Here is a 26,346-nt window from a genome sequence, read left to right as displayed (position 1 = left end):
CCTGACATACGTACGCCAAGAAGCTCATAGCTCCTTGTCACTGTGCTAATAGCCTGCTTTTGTTTAGCAAATGTGTACAGTTAGGTCCATAAATATTTGAACAGAGACAACTTTTTTCTAATTTTGGTTCTGTACATTACTACAATTAATTTTAAATGGAACAACTCAGATGCAGTTGAAGTGCAGACTTTCAGCTTTAATTCAGTGGGGGGAACAAAACGATTGCATAAAAATGTGAGGCAACTAAAGCATTTTTTTAACACAATCCCTTCATTTCAGGGGCTCAAAAGTAATTGGACAAATTAAGGAACTGGAAATAAAATGTTCATTTCTAATACTTGGTTGAAAACCCTTTGCTGGCAATGACAGCCTGAAGTCTTGAACTCATGGACATCACCAGATGCTGGGTTTCCTCCTTTTTTAATGCTCTGCCAGGCCTTTACTGCAGCAGCTTTCAGTTGCTGTTTGTTTGTGGGTCTTTCTGTCTGAAGTTTAGTCTTCAACAAGTGAAATGCATGCTCAATTGGGTTAAGATCAGGTGACTGACTTAGCCATTCAAGAATTTTCCACTTCTTTGCTTTAATAAACTCCTGGATTGCTTTGGCTGTATGTTTTGGGTCATTGTCCATCTGTATCATGAAATGCCGCCCAATCAATTTGACTGCATTTAGCTGGATTTGAGCAGACAGTATGTCTCTGAACACCTCAGAATTCATTCGGCTGCTTCTGTCCTGTGTCACATCATCAATAAACACTAGTGTCCCAGTGCCACTGGCAGCCATGCATGCCCAAGCCATTACACTGCCTCCACCGTGTTTTACAGATGATGTGGTATGCTTTGGATGATGAGCTGTTCCACTCCTTCTCCATACTTATTTCTTGCCATCATTTTGGTAGAGGTTGATCTTGGTTTCATCTGTCCAAAGAATGGTTTTCCAGAACTGTGCTGGCTTTTTTAGATGTTCTTTAGCAAAGTCCAATCTAGCCTTTCTATTCTTGAGGCTTATGAGTGGCTTGCACCTTGCAGTGCACCCTCTATATTTACTTTCATGCAGTCTTCTCTTTATGGTAGACTTGGATATCGATACACCTACCCCCTGGAGAGTGTTGTTCATTTGGTTGGCTGTTGTGTAGGGGTTTCTCTTCACCATGGAAATGATTCTGCTATCATCCACCACTGTTGTCTTCTGTGGACGTCCAGGTCTTTTTGCGTTGCTGAGTTCACCAGTGCTTGCTTTCTTTCTCAGGATGTACCAAACTGTAGATTTTGCCTCTCGTAATATTGTAGCAATTTCTCAGATGGGTTTTTTCTATTTTTGCAGCTTAAGGATGGCTTCTTTCACCTGCATGAAGAGCTCCTTTGACCGCATGATGTCTGTTCACAGCAAAATCTTCCACATGCAAGCACCACACCTCATATCAACTCTAGGCCTTTTATCTGCTTAATTGATAATGACATAACGACGGACTTGCTCACACCTGCCCGTGAAATAGCCTTTGAGTCAATTGTCCAATTACTTTTGAGCCCCTGAAATGAAGGGATTGTGTTAAAAAAAAATGCTTTAGTTGCCTCACATTTTTATGCAATCGTTTTATTGACCCTACTAAATTAAAGCTGAAAATCTGCACTTCAACTGCATCTGAGTTGTTTCATTTAAAATTCATTGTGGTAATGTACAGAACCAAAATTAGAAAAAAGTTGTCTCTGTCCAAATATTTATGGACCTAACTGTAGATTAGCAGAACACAACCTGCTACACCCCAACCCCCCCACCCCGATTCAGTCAGTATAGCCCCTGCTGCAATCTTCACAGCTAAATTCTGTGTTGAAGTGTTTATCTGGTGATGCGTTTGTAAGGAATTATATAGGTAATGAAATAATCATGATTTGAAATACATTCATTTCACGTGTGTTGCATGTCTGCAACAATCTGTGTAAATATAAAATGACCGTGGAAATGTGGGGCAAGAAATGCTGAACACACAGCTAAAATGGAAAATATTTTCATACATTGTAGTGATAACATAATTTTGACTTGAAGTGTAGGATGTGTGAAACCCAAATATCCAATAAACACTTCGGAAAAGGTGTAAGCAAAACAAGTATGGTTGTATCCAGGAATCAAACTGAAGAAAAAGAAATTGCTCAACTGACATGTTGTTGAAGCCCAATTTTCAATTAGTACAAAATAAAGAATGTTCACATACATATGTGTTTGCACGTTTCATTTTCAACCAGTAGTCATAGTGGTAATGCTGCTCTGTCACAGATTAGCATAGATGGCGCAGTGGATAAGCTACCATTTAGCAATAGTGAGGTAATAAGTTGACATCCTGCAACTTCTCTGTATCTAGCACTTTGAGTAGTGAGCTGCTATTATTATTATTATCATCATCGTATAAGAAAAACATATGGCTCTGTAGCATCCTGTGTAAATTTATGGTACAGTACTTGTAAAAGATGTTACTTTTCCTTGCACATGGACATTCTTATCAACATGTCATTTGAACGAATTTTTATTCAGTGTCATTCTTGGATTCTTGAATAAAAAATTGTTCAAATGACATGTTGATGTGAATTTCCATGTGCGAGGAAAAGTAATATCCACCATAGACACTACGGTGTCTGTTTGCTCAGCAATACTCCAAAAAGAAATGATTGAGCTGCATTTGTGTGTCTGCTTTTCTCTCTTCAGCGCTAACTTTTACAAGTACCATAAATTTACACCAGTTATTACAGACTCAAATATATGTTTTTATTATATACTGTAATAGTAACCATCATAGCAGCTCACTGCTCAAACCAGTAAATTCGAGGAGAACCGAGAAAGAACCCACAGCCTCTTGATTATGAGGCAGCAGTTCTTACCTTTGCACCAGCCAAACAGATGTGTCTACATCGTATTGAATGATAGTTGCCAGTAACATGTAAATTGCACAATTTCTTTTTCTTCAGTTATATTTGTGAATAAAAGCGCACTTGTGTTGTTATATTTTTTGTGAAAGTGTTTATTTGATATTTGGACTTAAGTCCTCACTCATTATACACTTCACGTCAACATTTTGTTAATTATTACTATAACATGAGAAAAGTTTCAGTTTTAGTTATTTGTTCAACAATTCTTACCTCGCATCTCCTGTCATCCTACATTTACACAGATCATTGTATTCCAAATAATGAGATATTATTTACCCTATACAATTCCAGACACCTTTTTTTTTTTTGTTCTTTATTTCGCCTTATACAATTTCATGTATTAGGAATTTGGTAGTTTTCGCATACCCCTTTGGGTCAGAGCGCAGGGTCAGACATTGTACAGCGCCCCTGGAGCAATTACAGGTTAAGGGCCTTGCTCAAGGGCCCAGCAGAGCAGTGGCCTTTTTGGCAGTGACGGGGATTCGAACCGGCAACCTTCGGGATACCAGTGCAGCTCCTTAGCCTCAGAGCCACCACTCTGCCCTAAATTACTCCCAGCTATGACAATTTTGTGTCTAACTTGACCAGCTGCTTCAGTGGGGGGCTGGGAGAGCAGGCTGCTTGTGCTGATTGACACATTTGCAAAACAAAAACACTGCTGACGAGGTGCGTTGGAATTTAAGGTGGCTCGGCATTACAAATATTTTCGTAGGCCTCAGGGATTATAGTGGTATAAGGGAGTTGCCAGTCAACCTAGCATACATGTTTTTAGGATGTGTGAGAAAAGCCATTGTCCCAGAGAAAAAACTATGCCAATGACACACAACTAGGGCCTCAGCTGAGATTCACATCCAGAACTATGTAGCTTGCTGACTACATGCTATGTTATTTTCTGTAAGTAAATATTGACATGGATTTTATTTATGTTCCATATGCATTTACAACTCCTATTTATAATTATTTTAATAGGTCGACAATAACATTGGTTGGCAAGGTGCATCAAGAATTAACAGGACTGAACCAATATCTTTATCTAAAATTAACTTAACTTAGGTATAATATAATTTTCATAAAAGGTTATTTAAATAGTTCAGTATCACTTTATTTTCTTAAATGTTCCTGTGTAAATGTAATTATTATCTTGTATAGGTCATAGAATAAATAAATAAAAGGGGTGACCAATACTTTAGCAAAGAAAGCTGAAACTAGATGTTTTATTAGTGGAATATATATTTCATATTATAGCAAAGTTTGCATTTTATGATTTGCTTAACTTGTAAGGAAACAATTATTTTTAAGTGACAAAAAATAAAAACATAAGATTATATTTACCAAAGGATGATCAAGGGGGCTGATGATTATATATACTGTATATAGTGCTGTGCTAATGTTTTAAGGCACCCAGGAATATCTCTCTGTTATAAAAGAAAATCTTGAGACGAGACTATTGCAAGAGATTTTTTCAAGTCTTGCCCTCCTCTCAACCATTTTCAACCACGTCCACAGTCCTCTCACCTCTTATTCATGTGAATGTTTTTGTCAGACACAGTTCCTTTGCCCTCATCTCTGATACATTTTTAGATTTTCCTCATTTTAAATTCCCAATAAAAGAATACTTATTATGTCCAAATATTATTGAAAAATTTCATCCTGAAGGGTTATCAACAGAAGAAATGAGTACACAGGCAATCCTAGCACCGAGAAGTGATGAAGTCAAATGAATTAACGCAAAAATTGTTGATCAGTTATACAGCAAATTGATTAAATGCGTATCAATAGACTATGCTGAATCAGTTGGTGGTGATGGTGCGGAAGATGAAAACATCTCCTTACAATATCCCGTAGAATATCTACAACCGTTAACATCATCCGGTCTTCCACCGGGCAAATTACTGTTGAAAAAAGAATGCATCGTAATGTTATTGTGTAATTTATGTCTGAGTAATGGGCTACACAATAGGACAAGATTAGTTGTATTCAAAATTGGTCGAACAATTCTGACATGTAAATTTTTAAAAGGCAACAAGAAAGGTAATGTAGTACATCTTCCGTGGATAACATTAAACACCAAAGGAGATCTTGATCTTGATATGCCATTTGTATTAAAACATTTACAGTTTCACGTTAGAATAGCTTTTGCTATGACAGTCAACAAATCACAGGGACAAACATTTGAAAAAGTCAGTTTATTTAATAGAGAGAATGAAACGATATTCACTCACGGACAGTTATACATTGCATTATCACGTTGTAAGTCCAAACTAGGAATCAAAATTCAATGCGATATTGACAAAAAGGTAAATAAAAAAATTGCTTTTACTGAAGTTCTACAGTAAAAGTGTAAGTTTAAAAAGTATTGGTGTGTTATTTTCAAAGTCAAACAGAACGAAAACGTATAACGCAATGAGTACCTCTAACGCAACATGAAACATAATTTTCTTTCAATTTATTACGTTTTACTATTTTTTACTATGGTTAATTACTCACTATAGTGTAAAATAGTTAGTTCTATTATGCATAAGCAACAATTCCCATGAAAATAACAATCTGTTTAAATTGTACATCCACTTCCCCATATGCGAGTGGCAGATCCGCGAAGTGGCTAACATGTAGTGCCCGCCTGGGGGTTGGCAAACAGGGGGCAGAGCCCCCTAGTTATTTTTAAAGCTAAATGCTTGTGAAAACATATAACATGGGAATAGGCAGAAATAAACATTAATACAATTAAAAGGCACTAGAGTTTCCTGTTCCAAAAACTTACTGAAATCTTGACATGGCTAGAATAACACTTTTAGTTCCTTCTCTTCTTAGGACACACACATTTTTCCAGTTATTAAATTTCACCAACAACACACATGATTCAAATAATGAAGTAGTGATTAGCCAGACCAGGTATATTAATGGTGCAATTAAACAAATAAATGGGTATGTCAGATGGTAACCACAAATGCTAGGATACCTTCAGAAGAGTTTTGGTAACACCTAAGCTACCACAGTTTTATGGGCATAAATCAGTCTTGTTCATAGTTTTGTATCAATAACGCTACAGTCACTGAGCAATAGCAGACCCAGCTGGATTTTCAAGATGTGTTTATGCTGTCATCAAGAAATTAGAAGAAACTCTGTAAGATGAAGACCAAAAACCAGAGTGAAAGACCCAGAAAAGCAGTTTGCATCTGATAGACAGTACTTAAAGGACACTACCTTAAGGGATAGAAAGCAAATACAATGAAACACTTGCTCTCCACCTGGCAGAGTTATCTGAAACCAAAAAAAACACCTTCAACAGTGCTTAATCATAAAAAAATGGTTTTGTAGGGTATGTTGCCGAAAAACAACAAGTAGAAAAGATTTCAGTAGACCAACCAGGAAGTAACAACTAATGGTAGTATGTTTTTTGGAGCGATCAGTCCAAATTTGAAAATTTTGTTTGACACAGATGCCTGTATGTGTGAAAAATTGCTGGTGAAAAGCACATTGACACATGTCTGTAGCCTTCTGAGAATCATAGTGGCAACTCTGTTATGGATGTTTGGTTTTGGGCTTCTGATCAAAACCGGTACACTGCTAATAAATGTAAAATTATGACTTGTTGAATTAACCTATTGGCAAAATCTTATCATTTTTCATGGTAACAACTCCATACACATCCATACAGTGACTTTCTCTTTGCCACTCTTCTATAAAGTTGTGTTTAGTGAAAAACCCAGGCAAAAGTCATTGCTTGCACCTTCCCTTCAATTTGAACAACTGTAGCCCGTAACTCCTTCAGTGTTATCCTAGGTCTCTTGGTGGCCTCCTTCATTAGACATCATGGAGTGGACAGATTTACAGTACAGTATATTTACAGTACTCATCAATTCCACCTGGGGGGGTAAACTTTAACATTATTCAAAGTTATTGTCTGTTTTTACCTGCATTTTTATTATTTTTTAATTTAATATTGTTTTTTTGTTTTAGTATGCTCCTGCTGGAGAATGTGAATTTCCTCTTGGGATTAATAAAGTATCTCTATCTATCTATCTATCTATCTGTCTATCTCTCTCAGATATTCAGTGACTTGGACATTTTCTCGTCTCCATCCCCCGACTTCACTCATTTTTTCACTGAGTTTCTTAGTTTTCTTTTGTCTTTGTTGTGCAGGTTAGAAAACTATGCTGACTGACCACAACTTGGTCCTTTCAAATAAGGTGCATTTATACTGCTATTCAACTGAAACCCATTGACGACAGACATTGAACTGATTGACTTCTAAAATAAAGCTACTGCACCAGTGATGACTTAAGTATATCACAATAAAGGGAGTGAATACTTGTGTGATTAATTATTTTGTTTTAAATTTGTAATTAATTTAGACCACTCTGCACAGATCCATTTTCACTTAGAAATGAAGGAGTGTTTTTCTGTTGGTCAATGTCTAAAAAACCAAATTAAACCCACTATCCACTTTAGTTCAATGTTTTATAACAATGACATGTGAAAACTCGCAAGGGGTGAATACTTTTTATAGGCACTGTAGGTATATAAGTACATGGAATTAGTTACCAAGCATGTATTAGATACTGGTACTTTAGGGAGTTTTAGATGTTATATTTAAATAGACAAGTAGGAATTTGCAACCAACTTTGTTAGGTTGATGGTCTGTTCTTGTCATGTGTTTTAACATTATTTGTACTGTGAATATTTAATAAAGATGGAGACAGGGCAGTGATCTTTTACCATTCTTTAATGTAGAAATTTTTTTGGATCCTTTATGTCTTAAAGTCAATGCTTATGGACTGTCCTGTTAATTTAGATCATAGTTTTTAATCATGCATAAGGACAGACTGAGATGCACATTGCGAACATTAATTTTGTTTTCTGTCATCTGTTTAGTTATTTTGAGGTGTGTCTAGGGTTATTGTCATGCTGAATGATGTATCTAAGACAGCTAAGTGTTTGGCTTAGCGATCCAAATAAGTCACAGAGCTCAAAATGCCATTGATCATAACAGAGCTCCAAGGTCAGAAAATGGCCCCATAATTTAAACTCTCCACTCAGATGGTTCTCATTGGGTAAGGGTTTGTTTTCTTTGTACTGCATGCATTATTTGGCACTAATCATACTGGTTATTTTGAGTGAGGAAATAGTTTCATTTTGGTCTCATTTCATTGTATCTACCAGTTTGATTAGGACTTGCCAAAAACAAACTGTTGTCACTTAAATTTGTTTCTTCTCATCAGTGTAAGGGATTCTTTGTTAGTTGTACATTTTTCTGTAGCAACTGTATTTAACCCTAATAGAATCAAACCTATTACCTCAGGTTGTTCATCTACCACTTCGTACTGCTCAGTTCTTTACTGATATACACTTTTACCTTTAATTGTAGCCTATAATGGAAAGCTCTTGTATCTACTGTTTACTGTATAAAACATCTTTTGACAATTTGACCCACTAATGATACTATATAAAAAAAGTGTTGCTAAGAATGGTTAAAATTTGTTGCATCAATATGAATTAATTTGTTGGCTGTATCAACGTGAATCAAATAATGTAAATTTTGATCCTTTCTTATAAAGCCTTCAAGTATTTTAGCATTGTATGTGAATCAAACTGAAATAAGATCAGAACAGTGAAGCTAGATGACAACTGAAATGAAAAATTAGATCCTGCTCTCTAGCAATTTCATGAGAAGATCATGATTCACATACTTGACTCTGGTGTCAGGCTTTCAACTACAGGAAAAGGAAATGGCTGTTACAGTATGCTTTCCAGTTCTCACACTTTAGAGTGAAACAGAAGACTACATCAGCAGCAGAAGCATAGTGGCATACAAAGAATGACTTGTTCAGTGTGTTATTTGCCAATGTGGTTTGAGTGGTGAAACTTGCGAATTTAGCATGACCCATTTACATTGGTTTTGAGTGTTTTAATTCTGTTAGCTTTTGTAAAATGAGTAAGCTGATTACCTGCACTGTATTTGAAAGAATATTTTTTTATCTGTATATCTTATATTTACTATTAAAGTTAACTAGTATTACGCAATTGTCAATATATAGGACCCATTTACATTGGTTTTGAGTGTTTTAATTCTGTTAGCTTTTGTAAAATGAGTAAGCTGATTACCTGCACTGTATTTGAAAGAATATTTTTTTATCTGTATATCTTATATTTACTATTATAGTTAACTAGTATTACGCAATTGTCAATATATAGTCTCCAATAAAAGCAATATGCACTTGCACTGATCAAGTAATTTCTCAAATTTGAAAATTTGTTTAAACAGGCAATTCTTGAAGAACATCCCTTGAACACCAATTGTTCAATACAAGCACTGGACACAGGCAACTCTGCAAATCCATGGCCTGTAACTTCAAATTCTAACCTTCAGGGTTCATCAATGGTAGCAAAGCAGGGTCTTCCCCCTAGCACAAGCCATCTTGCTCCAAAGCCCCCAACTAGCAAGAGATCTGGAGTGATCAGAAAGTCTGCAACACAGCGATCTGGAAAGTAAGTAACTTCTTTTGATCACTGTGTCCAGCATGTATTCAACTTTGTGTGTCACCAGTTTGCAGATTGAATGTTGCAATGTTTTTCCTGGATTTTTATATATGTCTCCATGCTACTTTAATCATACTTATAACACAGTGAAAACAATTATGTATTAAACCACATGGATTGTTGAGTTTGAAGTAGCTGGGAGTAATTGCCATTTGGGAAGGTGATAAGGAGTCAAATTTTCAAGTGAGACCACAGCTCATTTACTGTTAAAGGAAGTTTTGCTGATACAATGCAATAATCCAGGGTAGGTACTGTAGTTAGCAGTCTATGACAGAGAATGCCTCACATAGTTAAGTTAATACAGTGCTTTCATGGTAAATCTTTGGACCTCATACACAGTGACCTCTGTCATCACTTTGTGGCATCCCTGTCACATTGCCTGAAATGTAATGTGTATTACTTATTTTAATAAATGTTCTCTTTTCATTTGCAGAAGTAGTACACACTTATTGTGTAATATATACCATTATGTCGTGAATCTGACTTAAAAGGATTTTTATTGGTCTGAGAATGAATCAGAACAAACGTTGTACTTAAAAAGCTGTGGTTGTGATTTTTTTGCTTTTTAAGAAAAGCTTTTTAACTGCAGTGCGCTTACTAGCTGCCATAAAGAATAATCAATGGTGGATGATTGGCAGGGAGGGCTGCTGCTGTGTAATGTATCCCAAGGATCATACTGAAGTAATCCATGTGAAGAACAAGCATTCTGTGTTCTTTCAATCCATGGGTGTCTGAACCGACTACTAAGTGCTGGTTTTGTAAAATATTTGTGGTGTTTTAACATACAGGCATACATACCAAGAAATAAATTGGGGTTACCAGCAGTACATTTATGAGCCATTTTGTGTCTCGGCGTAAAACAATAAAACATTACTTTAAAAAGGGTTTAATTTGACCATTTATAGGAAACCATAAATAATAGTGTTTATGTCATTTGCAATTTATAAAATATTTAAGTTTGAGGGTGGAGGCATGTGCATCTGTAATTTGGAACTGAGAAGATGGTGGTTGACCTTTCTTCTTTTTGAGCTTTTCCTTGCATGTGCACAATCTGACATTATCCCATTTTGGTGTTGAATTCTTTTCTTTCTTATTTGTTGTTTGGTTTTGAGCTGAGCAAACCGAACTGTTTCTGTCATTCTCATATCATCCTCCTTCACTACTTAAATGGCCCACAAGATTTGGAGTAGTATGAAAATTAGATTATTTTTTGACATTCTCATTGTCTCTTCTTTCATTTTAAGGATTCTGATCCTCATGCCATAATGGAAAGAGCTCTCTAAAGTTGTCAGAAACACTTTCTTTATGAAGGTGTTGTATTATTTTGTATACTGTAGTTTAAAGAGGTAAAGTGCTCCATAGTGTCAATCTCATACGATTGATTCTGTTTAATGGGGTCTTGCATGTTTCAAGTGAGCTGTGACATCACTTCTGTTTTCTACAGGATAATAGTGATGTTGATCACCTTGGTTGCCCTAGAGAAACTGTCTACACATTTGCTGATACAGTTTTCTGAATCCACTTCATTTTGAACACAAAGGTCACAGTTGCCAGCTTACAGTCCATCAAGTTTGGTTTTTGGATTGCTAGACAACAGCCTGCAACTGTGTCCAATTTTCTTTTGTGTCATAGCTACAGTATGTCATATTGGGAAGTCTCCTTGTACACCTGGAGGGCAATATACTTGTAGTTTGGGTGACTTTTTACCCCAAATTTCACTATGGCTAATGTCATCATCTGAAAGATCAAGTTTAGCTGGTATTAAAATTAATTTTAAGTAGATGTCAGAAAGATCTGACCTGTTTGAGTTCTAAAAGTATAGAGAGAGAGGTTAGGAGCACACACTGATACAGCATATTGCCACACCCACCACATGACAAATCAACTCAGGATTAGGACTTGAGTGCAGCCATGCAACAGGTGACACCTCAGCACCACACTAGTTCAGATAGAGTAGAACAGTGGGAGGTTTTTTTATGGTGGCTGGAGTTTCAATTCCGCCACCAACCCTCAGGTTTTCGCTGCAGTTTGAAGGGGCTACATGCAGGGCTGGATGCAGATTAACATCATTCCCAGGATGGAGCAATCGCAGGTTAAGGGCCTTGCTCAAGAGCTCAACGAAGTAGAGTCACTTTTGCCATTTACGGGATTTGAACAGGCAACCTTCCAATTGCCAATGCAGATCCCTACCTCAGAGCCACCACTCTGCCGTTAACTATAAAAGTATAGAGCTACTTAAAATCTGAGCGGTCTTAGCTATTGCTCTCTACGTAATACCATTTGATTCTAATGTTAACTTGTCAATATAAGCTCATCTTTGCTCATAGTGCTCTTTCTGGTAAGGAGGTCCAAATTATAGAAAATTGTATAGTTCATATAATTTCAGTTGAGAATTGCCAGTCTAGGTGACATTACTTGAATTCACATTTGACTGTCTCAGTAATGTTACCTGAGCTCAAACTCATCTGTCTGTTTGGTTACTATCTAAAATGTTCCCTGTCTGGAATACATCTTTGGTGGTCCAATATATGTAAATGAAATGTCATCTGAGCAATTTATTCCGAATTCAGAGTTGCCTATAACGCTGACATCACTCAAGTTCAAATTTGGCTATTTTGTGATGTCACCTTAGCTTAGTCCCAGTGATGCCACGCTACCTGAAACCTGTTTGTGTGGATAGTGCTGTATGAATTTTAAGTTAGCCATCCTGTTAGCATCATCTGAGATCATGTGCCTGGATAAGCACTTTTTTAGGATACCATCTGAGGGTAGATCTCTCTTTCTGTATAACTTTGTCTGAACCTGCCGTTATGGATTACATCTGATTTTAAATCTAATTGTTAGGAAAGTGTCATATGATTAAGCATTGCTGTCTGGGTTGTGTCTGAATCCTGCTGTTTGGGTGACATCATCTTTGCTTCTGCTTCGCTATGTGGTTGACATCATTTTAGTTCAAGACTAGCTTTATGCCTTGCTGTCTGATTCAGTAGGATGTAATTATATTGCCTGCTCTTTGGAAGGACTAGATGATTTTGTTCAATTTAACTTACTAGGGTTTTTGAAGAGTAGTAGTATTTGTATATTTCATGTGATTTGGTAAAATTTGTTATTCTGTTTCTGGAAAGTAGAAGGTTAAAATGAAAACAATTACTTCACGAGACATATTTGGTTCTTCCTCTTGGAAGAGGTTATTAGGTAAACCAAGAGTTAAATAGGAAGTTAGGTGAAGTATTTGCTGTTCCCTTCTCTTTCCTGGCAGAAGACATGTTTACCCTCCTTGTGTGGAATTCCAGGCCCCTCACAGAGTCAACTGTCCTACATTTTTGTGGTTAGTGCTGCAAGACAGGAGTGAGTGTGGGAAAAATAGAAAAGACCAAAACTGAACTAACAGAACTACAGAAAAAAGGAAATATAAAAAAAAATCACCACTCATCATTTCTTTCTAGAAATAATTTTTGTTGACACTTCTAGCATTGTCATTTCTGCTTCCCTTAAGAGTTATTTTCCAATTTTTTCTTCTTATTACAACCTGCTTTATTAAGAATGGAGTACTATGATGTTTAGTGTATGTATATTTGGAGCAGCTGTAATGTAACAAAAGCATAGGTGTGCCTTTCTCACAGATAAGTACGCAAGGAATTTTCTTAACAGCTGCTTTTTGTAACCTTTGAAAGGAACTTCTGTGTTAAGGTTTGTAAGTACTTTCTTAATCCTTGATCTTAAGTGTCGCATAACGCTTTTGTTTTTTTGCTTTCCATTTAATTGAATCCAATTCAAACTGAATAAAAATGTAGGCATATTTATGCAAATGAAATTGGCTTTGTTCTTTATATAAAGTACAGTATTACAAAATTTTTTATATATATATATATATATATATATATATATAGTACTGTGCAAAAGTTTTAGGCAGGTGTGAAAAAATGCTGTAAACAAGAATGCTTTCAGAAATATAAATAATGATTGTTTATTGTTATCAATGTACAAAATGCAAAGTGAGCGCACAAAAGAAAAATCTAAATCAAATCAATATTTGGTGTTACTACCTTACCTTCAAACCAGCATCAATTCTTATAGGTACACTTGCACAAAGTCAGGGATTTTGTAGGATTATAGTCGGGTGTATGATCAACCAATTATACCAAACAGGTGCTAATGATCATCAATGTCACACGTAGGTTGAAACAGTCATTAACTGAACCAGAAACAGCTGTGTAGGAGGCTTAAAACTGGGTGAGGAACAGCCAAACTCTGCTACCAAGGTGAGGTTGTGGAAGACAGTTTCACGTCATGGCAAAATTGAGCACAGCAACAAGACACAAGGTAGTTATACTGCATCAGCAAGGTCTCTTCCAGACAAAGATTTCAAAGCAGACTGGGTTTTCAAGATGTGCTGTTCAAGCTCTTTTGAAGAAGCACAAAGAAACGGGCAACGTTGACGATCGTAGACGCAGTGGTCGGCCAAGGAAACTTAGTGCAGCAGAAGAAAGACACTTCAAGCTTATTACCCTTCGAAATCGGAAGATGTCCAGCAGTGCCATCAGCCCAGAACTGGCAGAAACCAGTGGGACCCAGGTACTGTACACCCATCTACTGTCCGGAGAAGTCTGGCCAGAAGTGGTCTACATGGAAGAGTTGCAGCCAAAAAGCCATACCTCCGACGTGGAAACATGGCCAAGCGACTCAAGTATGCACGAAAACATAGGAACTGGGGTGCTGAAAAATGGCAGCAGGTGCTCTGGACTGATGAGTCAAAACTTGAAATATTTGGCTGTAGCAGAAGGCAGTTTGTTTGTCGAAGGTCTGGAGAGCGGTACAATAATGAGTGTCTGCAGGCAACAGTGAAGCATGGTGGAGATTCCTTGAACATTTGGGGCTGCATTTCTGCAAATGGAGTTGGAGATTTGGTCAGGATTAATGGTGTTCTCAATGCTGAGAAATACAGGCAGATACTTATCCATCATGCAGTACCATCAGGGAGGCGTATGATTGGCCCCAAATGTATTCTGCAGCAGGACAATGACCCCAAACATACAGCCTAAGTCATTAAGAACTATCTTCAGCGTAAAGAAGAACAAGAAGTCCTGGAAGTGATGGTATGGCCCCCACAGAGCCCTGATCTCAACATCATCGAGTGTGTCTGGGATTACATGAAGAGACAGAAGGATGTGAGGAAGCCTACATTCACAGAAGATCTGTGGTTAGTTCTCCAAGATGTTTGGAACAACCTACCAGCCGAGTTCCTTCAAAAACTGTGTGCAAGTGTACCTAGAAGAATTGATGCTGTTTTGAAGGCAAAGGGTGGTCACACCAAATATTGATTTGATTTAGATTTCTCTTTTGTTCATTCACTGCATTTTGTTGATTGATGAAAATAAATAATTAACACTTCCATTTTTGAAAGCATTCTTTGTTTACAGCATTTTTTCACACCTGCCTAAATCTTTTGCACAGTACTGTATATGTATATATATATATATATATATATATATATATATATATATATATATCTGTAATATTAAACATATATTAGCTATATTATTATATATTATATATTAAGCTATATATATATATATATAGCTGTAATATTAAACAGTAAAATGTAAGAGTGTTGTTAGAGATTTGGTAGGGGAAATGTATTGGCACCTGGCTGCCCTTAGTGGCATAATCTTCAAACTTTTTTAAGATCTTTGTGTGGCCTTATAAAAAACCTAATAGTGTTGACCTCCATCAAAACATGACTAAAGCTTAAAAATCATTTTTTTACTTCTTCACCATAACATCAATCCCTTCAATCAACATTCAATAACCTATAATGACAAAGTGAAACATGTTTTCAGAAAGGTTTACATATTTTTAAAAAATCTAAATCTCTTGTTAATGGAGAAAGTATTAAGACCCTTTGCTGTTGCACTCCAAATTGTGGTTGGATATATCCTGTTTGCTTTAATTCCTTTTGAGCTGTGTCTAGAACATGATTGTAGTCCACTTGTGTCAAGCTGAATTGATTGGACATAGTGTAGAAGGCTCTACACCTGTATTTATAAGTTTCCACGATTCACACTGAAAGTCAGGACAAAAACCAAGTCATGAAAATCAAGGAGCTCTTGTAGATCTCATTGATCAAATTGTGGTAAGGTTTAGATCAAGGCAAGGATATAAAAACATTTCTGAAGCTTTGAGTATTCCAATAAGCACAGTGGCCTCAATATTATTGAAATGGAAAAAGTTTGGAATCACTAGGATTCTTTTTATAGTTGGCCATCCTTCCAGACTAAGTAACAAGGCAAGAAGGACAAATGATGGGTATGTTTGTATTTAATTTAAAACTAAATACATATAGTTCACTTTCAGTCCTCATCTCTTTACCTGTCTATTGCCGGGCAAGGGACCCCATCTTCAACTCATTCCTTTTGTCACCACCCACTTCCTGCCCACATTATGAATTGACTCATCTGTTATCTATGAGTGTGTTTCAGTATGCTAGCACTCCTATTCAAACTACATTTTCTTCTTGCCAACTGTATTTTTTACATCGTCCAGCCACCCGGTCAGATGTCCTCTCAGTGTTTCACTCTTTCTTATGCACACACTTGTTCTCCTATTAAAGTGCAATCTTCCTGAGAAGCAGTGAGCATCACTTTTCATGATGCAGTCTACTGCATTAAAGCTCACTCTGGCACTCTCTTTTCTGATTTTTGATCACTCTGCATTTATAATCATAAGGTATCATTAATTCTGGAGATTTTTTTTTCACATAAAACCCCCACTTCCTTTTCAATTAATTAACTGTCCAAGGAATAAAACCATTATGTATCTATAGAGAACTTAGTTATATTGTCATCTACTTCTGTCAGATGTAACATTGCTGTCAGTAGTATTAACTTTTTTTATCTTACACATTTTTCCTTCCTGCCCGCCTCATTTACAGTCATGAAAACGTACACTCTGTAGCTGCGTTTACCCAAAATTACCAAAGTTCTGCAGCTTGTGACAGATAGGGGCCGCTGTCGTCCCCTTGAACCCTCAGACCACTCGTCAGACACCAGATTATAATAAGTGCACAAAGCACCCTCCACTCCACAATACCCAATAAACAATCAATAATAATCACAATACGCTATCCTCCACTCCCTGCAGCTCAGTCACCCTTCCTACCAACTCGGCTCAATCTGCTGGGGTTTCCCACAGTCCTTTTATAGTCCCTGACCCGAAAGTGCTTCTTTCTCTCAGTCCACGTGATTTCATAACACTTCCAGGTCAGGTGAAAACTCCTTCTTTTCTTGATCCCGGAAGTACTTTGTCAGTTCCATTCCTGTGATTAGAAAGTACTTCCGGGTTATAATAAAAATCCTTGTTCCTTCCTGCAGCGTCCCCTGGAGGCCCCCATGGTATCCAGCAGGGCTGTGATGTAAAACTCCACTGTCCATGATGCCCTGCTGGAACTCGGGGCACCTCCATGTTGCAAGAAGGGCTCCACCTGGCGGCGTGGGGTATTGGCCGGGATGAACTGCCGTCCATAAATCACAAGCTTTAGTTTGCTTCGTGGGATTCTAACAATAGCTGACGCATTGAAATAATTCCACAGACAAACTATGTTCATTTTTAAAAGCTTTAATAAAAATTCAAAGTAAAACAGTTCACACAAAAATAGAGAAAAATTGGTATATCAAACTAAAGAAAAGTTCTGTTTTTAAGAAGAGTTCTGTTTTAGACTTCTATGTTTTGTTTGTTTCTTAAGTTTTCTAAGACAGTTGAACCATTTCTAAACAGTCAGAAAACTGTATGCTTATCAAGTGGGTCTTTCAGCCCATGCTAGCAATGAGACTAATTCTAAACACACTGACTTAATTAACACACTGTATTGCAGACTAAGAAGGTTCTTATCTCATATTAACTTTCAGGGGGTAAAAGGCTATACCATAATCAGTAGCTATGAAAGAAAATTGTATTCTATTCAAATTAAGCAAACAGTTTAACTTAATGCATTATCTTTCTAACTTAGGCTCTTATACACCCTATTTTCTTTATTGACTTATGTTGGCATATGATAATTGAGTACAGCAAATTATTTTATACAAAATTTGCAGTTACATTTGGAATTTGAAAAATAGGGTCTCCTCTGTTGAAAATACTTTGTCTTGATATTATTGAGAGAATACGGAGTTTCAATTTTTTCTGATAGTCAAACAATTAGTGGATCCCTGCCACCATTTACCTTTTTATGACAGCTGAATAAAATGTACATTTTTTTCAACAAGTCCTAAAGTGAAGAAGGTGGACAGCCTATAAAGCCCAACCCACATAAAGTTTAATTGTATATATCACATTTTTAGTAGTGACGTTGTTTGTATTAGATTTATGCTTGCTGTGAAAGCCTGTAATAAAAAATTGTGTGATGCCAAGTTCTGTACCATGCAACGGAGCTTAAGCTGTGTTTACACAAAGTAAAAGCATTCTGAGTGACTTTTTTGTGTTTAATGTGTATGATATTTGACTCTGCACTTTGCACAGCCCTTATTAAAATTAATACAATATATCATTTACAGGTCATAAAATAGTTTAACAGCATGACAAGAACAGTACTGTAAATATTTTTATAAATGGAGATGAAACTAAATAAATTGCATTTTACAATTTAAATTTAGAAAACTGATTTTTTTTCAAATGACACAAAGAATCAATTAATTTAATGGGGCTGTACTCCACTGCTTTTAAACTGTGTGCTTTTGTAAAACATAGGGAACATTTTCTCTAGAAACTGAATGCCAGTACTTTGTTTTTGCTGTGTTTTTATGTACTTTCCCTTTGTTTGCATCAATGATTTTGATAGAGCATTACATAAGTCTTACAAAGGGGTCTCTGTGTCCTCAATACTTCATTAATTCTGTTTTGGCCTCACATATCTTTTTGCCGACAAATAGCGGTTATATATTTTTTTCTTTAGGCACATTTAAAGATATTTCCTGAAGACCACCCTGCTAAGGAATTTTTTTTTTTGGAAGACCTTTAAAATAATTAAAGGTTTTGCTTAACAAATTTTCCACTTCTGTGCTATACTTGAGAAAATTAAATCTAATTATATTAAAAAATGTTTTATATTAACTTAAAGGATATTAATGTGTTGATCATTGGATAAACAAATGAGTAATAGGTGCAGTATTGTGTTTCTAGTAAACTATGCTGGCTCTTTAAATTGGTTAGCATTTTTGTTTGATTTTTTTTTCTCTAAAATGATGTTTATATATAAATTATGTCATCGGGTTCCCTCTCTGTGGACAAGCGAGCTCTAGTTCACTTGGGTCACTGACTTGGAGACTTGGCTGAACACCCATTCTCTCCCTTATGGCCTCTGTGGCTATGTAAACAGAAACTCACTAGAAGAAGTACTGCATCACCTGCCACTTGCTGAGAAGCCATGTAATGCTGAGTAAACATTTTACTGAGGAAGCTCTTCTTTCCACAGACTGAAAATAACACCACGAGACCCCCAGGACCCTCTCTGACTGCAGGCACAAGGAGAGGTGCTTCTAAAATTACTCTGGCACCACATACTGTTCCAAAGGCTTTCAGCCATGTTATTTTAGGGGGCAGATTGTCTAACCATAAGAATAACATAATTAAAATGCAAAAATATTTCAAATATATTCGGCCTCTTTGTAGTTTTCTTTAAATCTAAATCACTTATTTTTTCTCAGGAGTATTGTTACAGTTTACTTTCTATAAATATGTGCATTCAAATCCGAGGCTAACTGGTTTATTTAGTATGATTATGCCAATTACAAAACCATAGACAAACTGCCATCTAATATAGCCATTTTCCGCAAATTCCAAAAAATAATTATGAAAAGACTGCATATCGTTTGTTTTAAAATCAAAATGACTTCTGTGTTAACTATACTATAATATGTCTCTGAGTGTTCAGTATTTTTTTTTAGCTTTCTGTTAGCTACTGTTTTTTTCTTGGTTTTGGTTTTAGTACCAGCGCAGATGAAATTTACACTTGTGATCTTCCTGCTTTTTTGTTACTATTGGGAGTCAGTCATTATTTGGTACAACCTCCCAGTGAAAAGAATGTTGTTAGAGATTTGGTAGGGGAAATGTATTGGCACCTGGCTGCCCTTAGCGGCATAATCTTCAAACTTTTTTTAAGATCTTTGTGTGACCTTATAACTTTCACCTTCATTTGGTAACATTCAATTAAAAATAGTTACAAATGCTTAAAATGGTCTCCTGTGAGCAACTGAAAAACCTAATAGTGTTGACCTCCATCAACAATAGCAACATTTGTTTCTATAGCAAATTTTCATACAAAATATGTAGCTCGATGTGCTTTAGAAGATAACAATAACAAATTAGAAATAAAGTGAATAATCAAAACATATACCAAAAGTATTAGATAAGCATAAATTAGAACATATTTACCTAACATAGACATGCAAGTAACAAAAAAATAAAAGTAGTTAGTTCATTTTTAGGTCTTCAAAAATTTGCTTTTAAGTCTCTAAATGTAAGCAGCAGGACAGGAAAAAAAAATCAAAATGAGGGGTTCCAAGGCCTAAAGACCACCCAGTCCCCACTGGAAGTTCTATAGTTGCATGAACCACAGCAAACGGCACATTTCATAATGTAAATAAAACCATTTCAGACATAGTGCTGTCTTGTTGAATTGTCCCCTCCCCACAAAATTAGCTTTAAAATAATTTTAAAATATTTTAATTTACTGATTTGTTTTTTCCACATTGCATATTAAAGAAACTAGGGATGCACCGATACCACTTTTTTGGAAAACGAGTACGAGTACTTGCATTTCAGTACTCGCCGATACCGAGTACTTGCCGATACCGAGTACTTAATAAAAACATGATTTAAATTTATAGGTAACAGCTTTAGTCATATAATTTAACAAAAAAAAAACCAAGAAACTCTCGTCTATCCACTGGGAGGTTAGGCTAATTAGCGACACGGGGCTAACACTGCTTGTCCAAATATCCGTGGTGAAACTAAACGCAGAGGAGGCTTGCAGTAGGCTGTGGATATGTTTTTTCACGGAGTCGTGTAGTTTAGGCAGCTCCGTGTCAGTCATGTAGCGGCAGCTTGGGACATCATATCTGGGCTCCAGAACATGGAGGAGACGCAGGAATCCCACATTTTCTACCTCCGAGAGTGGCTGGTCACTCAATGCAATGTACTCGATAATTGCCTGTGTTATTTTCACAGCACGTGGATTGTCTCTGGACATTTTCTCTCGTCTTGCAAGAGTTTGCTGCAGCGTGGGTTATGTTGGTTTAGAAGCGTGGGTAAACTCTTTGTACTCATTGTCGTGTTGGGATTTTAGGTGCTTGATTAAATTACTTGTGTTAAATGCGCTACCTTTTGAGCCTCCTCTGGACAATTTCGCTGAGCACAATTTGCAGTCCGCCTTTGTTTTGTCGTCTTCATTCACTTTGAAATAGTTCCACACGGCTGACATGTCTCGCCTCGCCTTCTCCCCGCTCTGAGCTGCAGCCGGGGCCTGGGGGCGGGCACTCGGCGCCTGTGGTTAACCCCTTACACGCCGCTCAAACATAGACATTTGTCAGACCGTGGTATCGGTCCCCGGTATCGGGGGACTTTTAACGAGTACGAGTACTTTAGAAAATGTGGTATCGAGGCCGATACCAGATACCCGTTTCGGTATCGGTGCATCCCTAAAAGAAACATTACTTGATTTATTTGATTCATCTTACAAGTTTTTGATTTGCACAAAGCAAATACTAAGATATCACTATCTAAACTACCATTATTTTGCATTCCTTGATATTATATTAAAGGCTTCTATGAAGAATCCAGTTACTATGCACATTCTAAAACTAATCAGTTACAATAGGTACAAGGGCAACTTTAAATTTGTTTAAGTGTGTGGACATGTATAATTTTTCTCTTAACATCTAGTCTAATAACTGTTGTTCTTGTGAAGAATTCCAGAAGATACTGTGATTTTGCTGCTCTGCAACAGTGACATTGCAGATATTTTTAAATTATTAAGAGTAGGACAGGTCAACTGTAAGACTGAAATAATGTAAGGATCAGAACTATGCTGAAATATACATCTACGTAAAACTGCCCAAGAATATCTCAGATTAGCAAAGAAGAATAGAGAAAAATTCCAAAGCAGAAATTCAAAGAGTTACAGCTGGCTAAAAAATTTTTTTTGCAAGCTGGGATTTTTGCCAAATGGTGTGTTACAAAGTACTAAATTAGTAGGGTACCTATACATTTGCAAATTCCACGTTTGCTGTTTATTATTTGCTTTTACTTTTTTTTAGTTCATTAACAGTTTCATAAAAATGCTTCTCTTTTAGTTTGTTTGTAGTTGAAGTTGTATTTTCTATTTTTTACTTCAATTGTCAAAAAAAATATATAATTTGACATGGGGCGACTAAACTTTGGAATGAAACTGTACATTTTGCCATTAGGAATTGTAATTCAGAAATACAGTATTTTCCTCATCCATTTATTTAACACATTACTGTAATGTTACTATCAAAAATAAAAACCGCAGCATTCATAGTTTTATTTTGTGTAAATTATTCAATGTTTGTGTATCAGGTATGGGATAAACTGCATCCTGGCCATTTTTTTCTTTCATTTTGTCTTTTGTATTTTTGTGTAGCTGGTGAATTCTGCTTCCTGATTATACTAATATATATTTAACATATAGCACATTAATTTTTGAGTTAACATTTATAAATGCTATAAAAATCTAGGGGTGCAGGAAATGGAAGAAAGGATTTAGCACATGGAAAGCTTGTGGTAGTCAGTCCTGAAAAGTCTGTTACTGCATTCCTCAGCTGGTCCTCAACGCACCCGTGGCTGCTTTATGCAAATATCTTGTGACACGCTGCCAGCTTCGCCTCACCCCACTCACCCAGGCTTTGTGGCCATATCCAAGGCTCAATGCCGTGCTTTTAAGCGTTGTGTCTGTGCACACCCCTTAGCAGCTCTTGTGGGTGTGTTTTATGGCTTGCTTCTCCACATATCCACACCCTTGTCTCTCTCCGGTCAGGACCCAGTGGCACTACAGTTCATTGTCTTGGAGATATTTGAATCCATTAAGATTATTGGAGGAAGGCAAATATACAACCATATTACTTTGTTAGCAAAGAATAGTCCAAGGAAGTGATTTTATAATAGGAAGATTTTGCTTCATTGGGTCGCTGAAACTACTTGGTGTCCAACAAAATATCACTGCTTACCTCAGAATTTCAATTTTTCCTTCGTATCAGTTGTGTAAACTACCTGTCTATACCATAGAGAAATAAGGTTTCAGGAAGCTGTTAAGAACACTGGATGCAAAATACTAGTTGAATCGCTTCCAAAGCAGTACTTAATATGCTGGTAAATGTTATAAAATAGACAACCACACACATAATAGACTGTTATAGACAAGGAAAAGCATGGATGTGCAAATACATAATTAGGAAATATTGCAAATAATGTTAATCATAAAGTAATGCATATACTATGATACGTAATTAGTGAGGTAGTAAATTAATAGCTTTGTCTTTCATTTTGTAAAACTGGTTGGCAGTTGGAAAAAAACATGTTAATTGAGCTGTTTCTTTAAAGGGCAGCTATTCATGAAACGTCAAAAAAACTGTTTCCTTTGCTAATATTGATGAATTTACAGCTAATATTTTGGATTTTGTATTGAAATGTGTATATCCATGTCTATATGGTGCTGATCTTCAATTTTTAAATTGAACAGAGTTCCAGCTCTGCTTTAAGACAGGCAGAGAGTTTTTAAGTAATCAACAGAGGTTGGGATACCTGTACAAACTGTTTGCTTCAAACATACAAGGTTTAATTTACTTTATTTGCTGCAGAAGATCTATAGATTATAACCTATTAGTTGTTTCTTGAAGAATACCCATTTGTAATATTCTGATATTCCCTTTTTTCAGTTTTTGCTAACCTACATTTTACATTTATTTTTCCAGCAGTTTACTGCTTACGTTATTGTTGTTGTACCTTTTCACCATTTTAAGTCATTCATTGTATTTCAACTGATTAAATTTGAAGAAAAACTGAAAATAATGGAGGTGTTCCAAAACTTTTGACTGGTAGTGTATATATACACATATACAGTATATATAATGTAAAGTTACTTTAAAAAGTTAATGAAAATTATGTGCAAACCTTTACCCTATGTTAGAATATGATTTCATGGTAATCAAATCCAATACTAATGTTAAGCTAGTCTGACATATGTATTTCCCCAGGATCTTGTTCTTATTCTGTATTTTGCAGGCATGGTCATGTTTTTGTAGTCTAAAGGGTCAAAATTGGTACAAGTTCACAGGAGAATGTTAGAACCATATAAAGTGAAAAAAAATTATTATTTCAGGAAATATTTGTGAATCAGTACACAGGTTTAGATGTATTTCTTCACACAAGCTTCCCTCAGACACACTTGTCCCTAAAGCAACTCTTTGGACTGCAGAAAAGAACTGGATTCATAGGAGTCCTGTGTCTGCTTGTAAAGGCAGTGTAATCTTCCACATAAAACCCCACAACTATTATCTTATAGACTATAGCCTTTCAGTTTTCATTTTGAAGAAGCTTATGTGGACATTGGTTTTCAAATGAAGAGAGAAGCTAAAAAAAAAAAAAAAAAAAGTGTCAGTTTGCTTAGCAAAACCATATTATGATAGTTTGTTGAATACAGTCTGGTAAGTGCGGATTTAAATGTTTTTCTGTCATTTCAGCTTTGTAATACCTAATATATACAAGTATCTGTTTTCCTACATAGCCATTACTGTTTTCAGGTTGCCAACAGGCCATATTGCAGGTTCACCTACACCTCTAGCTGTATATTAGTACATTGCCATCTACATGCAGAGACAACAGAGCATCCAAGGGTCATCCCAGGTGTTGATCGTTTTAACTTTAATGCATGACAAGAGGGCATCAAAACATCAAGCAGAGCATACTGCAATATAAAATGCAAAATAATACCACCATTTTTTTTTTTTAAAAAAAAGAAGGACCCTTCTTCGATTTTGTTTGTGCAACTTTACTAACATAGAGATCTGTCTTTGGCAGAAATACCAGATAACTGATTTTGCTTTTAAAGAGAGTCATGTGTTTTTAAAGGTAGCCTAATAAAACCAAATTTTTACTTCAGTCATTACATAATATAAAATGAGATAACCAAGGTCTAATATATATTCTTTACTTTTCTGTTTTGTATTAATGTTACAAATCCTGAATGATTTTCTATAATAATCTTTACACTTTTAATATATCAGTATGTTTGTTGATGTTTTATAATTTTTTACAAATATCACTGAGTACGAGTTTTATTTAAAGCAGAGCAATTCAGCCATCTATCTTAGGATTCAACATTTAATAAATTTTTAATTTATTTAATTTATTTTACTAAAGCAGGACATTTGAGCAGTGTTTGATTGTGGTTACTACCACCTAGAATTCTTTTATGACGTTGATTCATTTAAAAAAATGTCTTTCTTGTTTCTACAAAAGTAAATGGAAAAAAGCACAGTTTACTTTTCACTACCACTTTTTGAAATAATGGGAGTAATCTTGCATGAACGTAACGAGAGGTGTTAGTCCCTGTCCATTCTTGATATACTTATGTCATGCAGCAAAAAAAAAGGTTAAAAGCAGTGCATTTTTTTAAAAAAAAATATCAACATGAAGTCATGCTGCTTTTTTGTTTCCTTTTTTGCTGAAACATATGTAGACATTGTCCAGTCCATACACCAGACAGTGTAGATTACAAAATTTGCTGTTTTTTTCTGGGATGGAGGTCATTTATGAATTTGAAATAAACAAAAACTTTGATTCTTGCTTACCGTTCATTTTTGTTGATACTTGCTGTGCTCATTTGTATTTCAGGAAAAACAATTTTCATATTTGAAAATAAAAATGGCTGCATCCATTTTGTTGGTACCTCTGTTTTCAGGAGCCAGGTAATAAAAATGGCAATAGCTGAATAGAGGTGATTTGCATTAATAAGGATGTAATACAGAAGCTTGTTTTTTCTTTAACTGGCCTTACTTCCAGTTGTTTAAGTTTATCTACATGATATTTTCTGTATACAAAGAAGACATCTGACATTCTGCAGGTTAGTATTGACACATATAAGAGTTTTCTTTACAACTCAAAAGTTAAAATGGTTTGGTCACTGAGTAATTTTCAACATTCACACTATAATCAATGTTAAATCTCTGTGGTGTTATTTTGAGAGTAATAATTTCCTGATAAACATAGTTTTTATTATTAGCACAATACGTTGTGTTCTCAGCAGTTTGCATTCAGGTTGGTGTTGGAGCGCAAGTAAAAAGCTTATCTTTCTGCATGCCACAGGATGGGATTTGAATCCCACAGACGACAGATGTAGCACTCTCTGGCTTGGCATAGTTTTTCCATGTACTGTACACTGCCATGTGTAACTTTAACCCTACTGGATCTAAGTGCCAAACTAAGTGCAGGCAGAAATGTGACCCTGCTCTCTGTCCCTGAGGAAATGGTCCTAAAGACCTAGATTACTGAAGGAAAAGAAATCTTAAAATGATAAGTTGGAATTCATTACAGTAGTGTTCTTATTGAAAGCTACAGTTTACTCAGCATTTTGAAAAAGCTCAAATGCATCAAATTTGCTTTTGAAATTGCTTTTCTATTTTCAGTGTCAGTCTTTAGTGCAATAAAGGGGGATCAAGTGGTATTAAGCAGATAGACTCTCCTATTACATGATACTGGAGGCTGATACATTTTGGGATGTTCAGCTGTTTGAGTTGTTAGGGAGTCTGGCATTGTGGGCTTAAGTGTATTTAATGTGCGGTTGTCTTTTGAGATCACATGGCTGTCGATCTGCTTGACAA

General features: G+C 36.0%; 1 protein-coding gene across 1 annotated transcript in view; it reads left to right on the top strand.

Moving 5' to 3' along the window:
- ttll5 (tubulin tyrosine ligase-like family, member 5) overlaps nucleotides 1–26,346 on the top strand; it is a gene marked incomplete at its 5' end in the record, with an annotated part of 276,912 nt that overhangs the window by 228,305 nt on the left and 22,261 nt on the right. Inside the window, one exon of the mRNA XM_051919744.1 lies at nucleotides 9,183–9,406. Coding sequence (XP_051775704.1) covers nucleotides 9,183–9,406 — 224 coding nt within the window. The remainder of the gene's footprint in view (nucleotides 1–9,182; nucleotides 9,407–26,346) is intronic.

This window comes from Erpetoichthys calabaricus, chromosome 16 (genome assembly GCF_900747795.2).
Source record: "Erpetoichthys calabaricus chromosome 16, fErpCal1.3, whole genome shotgun sequence".
In the NCBI taxonomy this organism is placed as follows: Eukaryota; Metazoa; Chordata; class Cladistia; order Polypteriformes; family Polypteridae; genus Erpetoichthys; species Erpetoichthys calabaricus.
The sequence above is the reverse complement of the archived record's forward strand: the minus strand, read 5'-3'. Positions and strand labels throughout refer to the sequence as shown.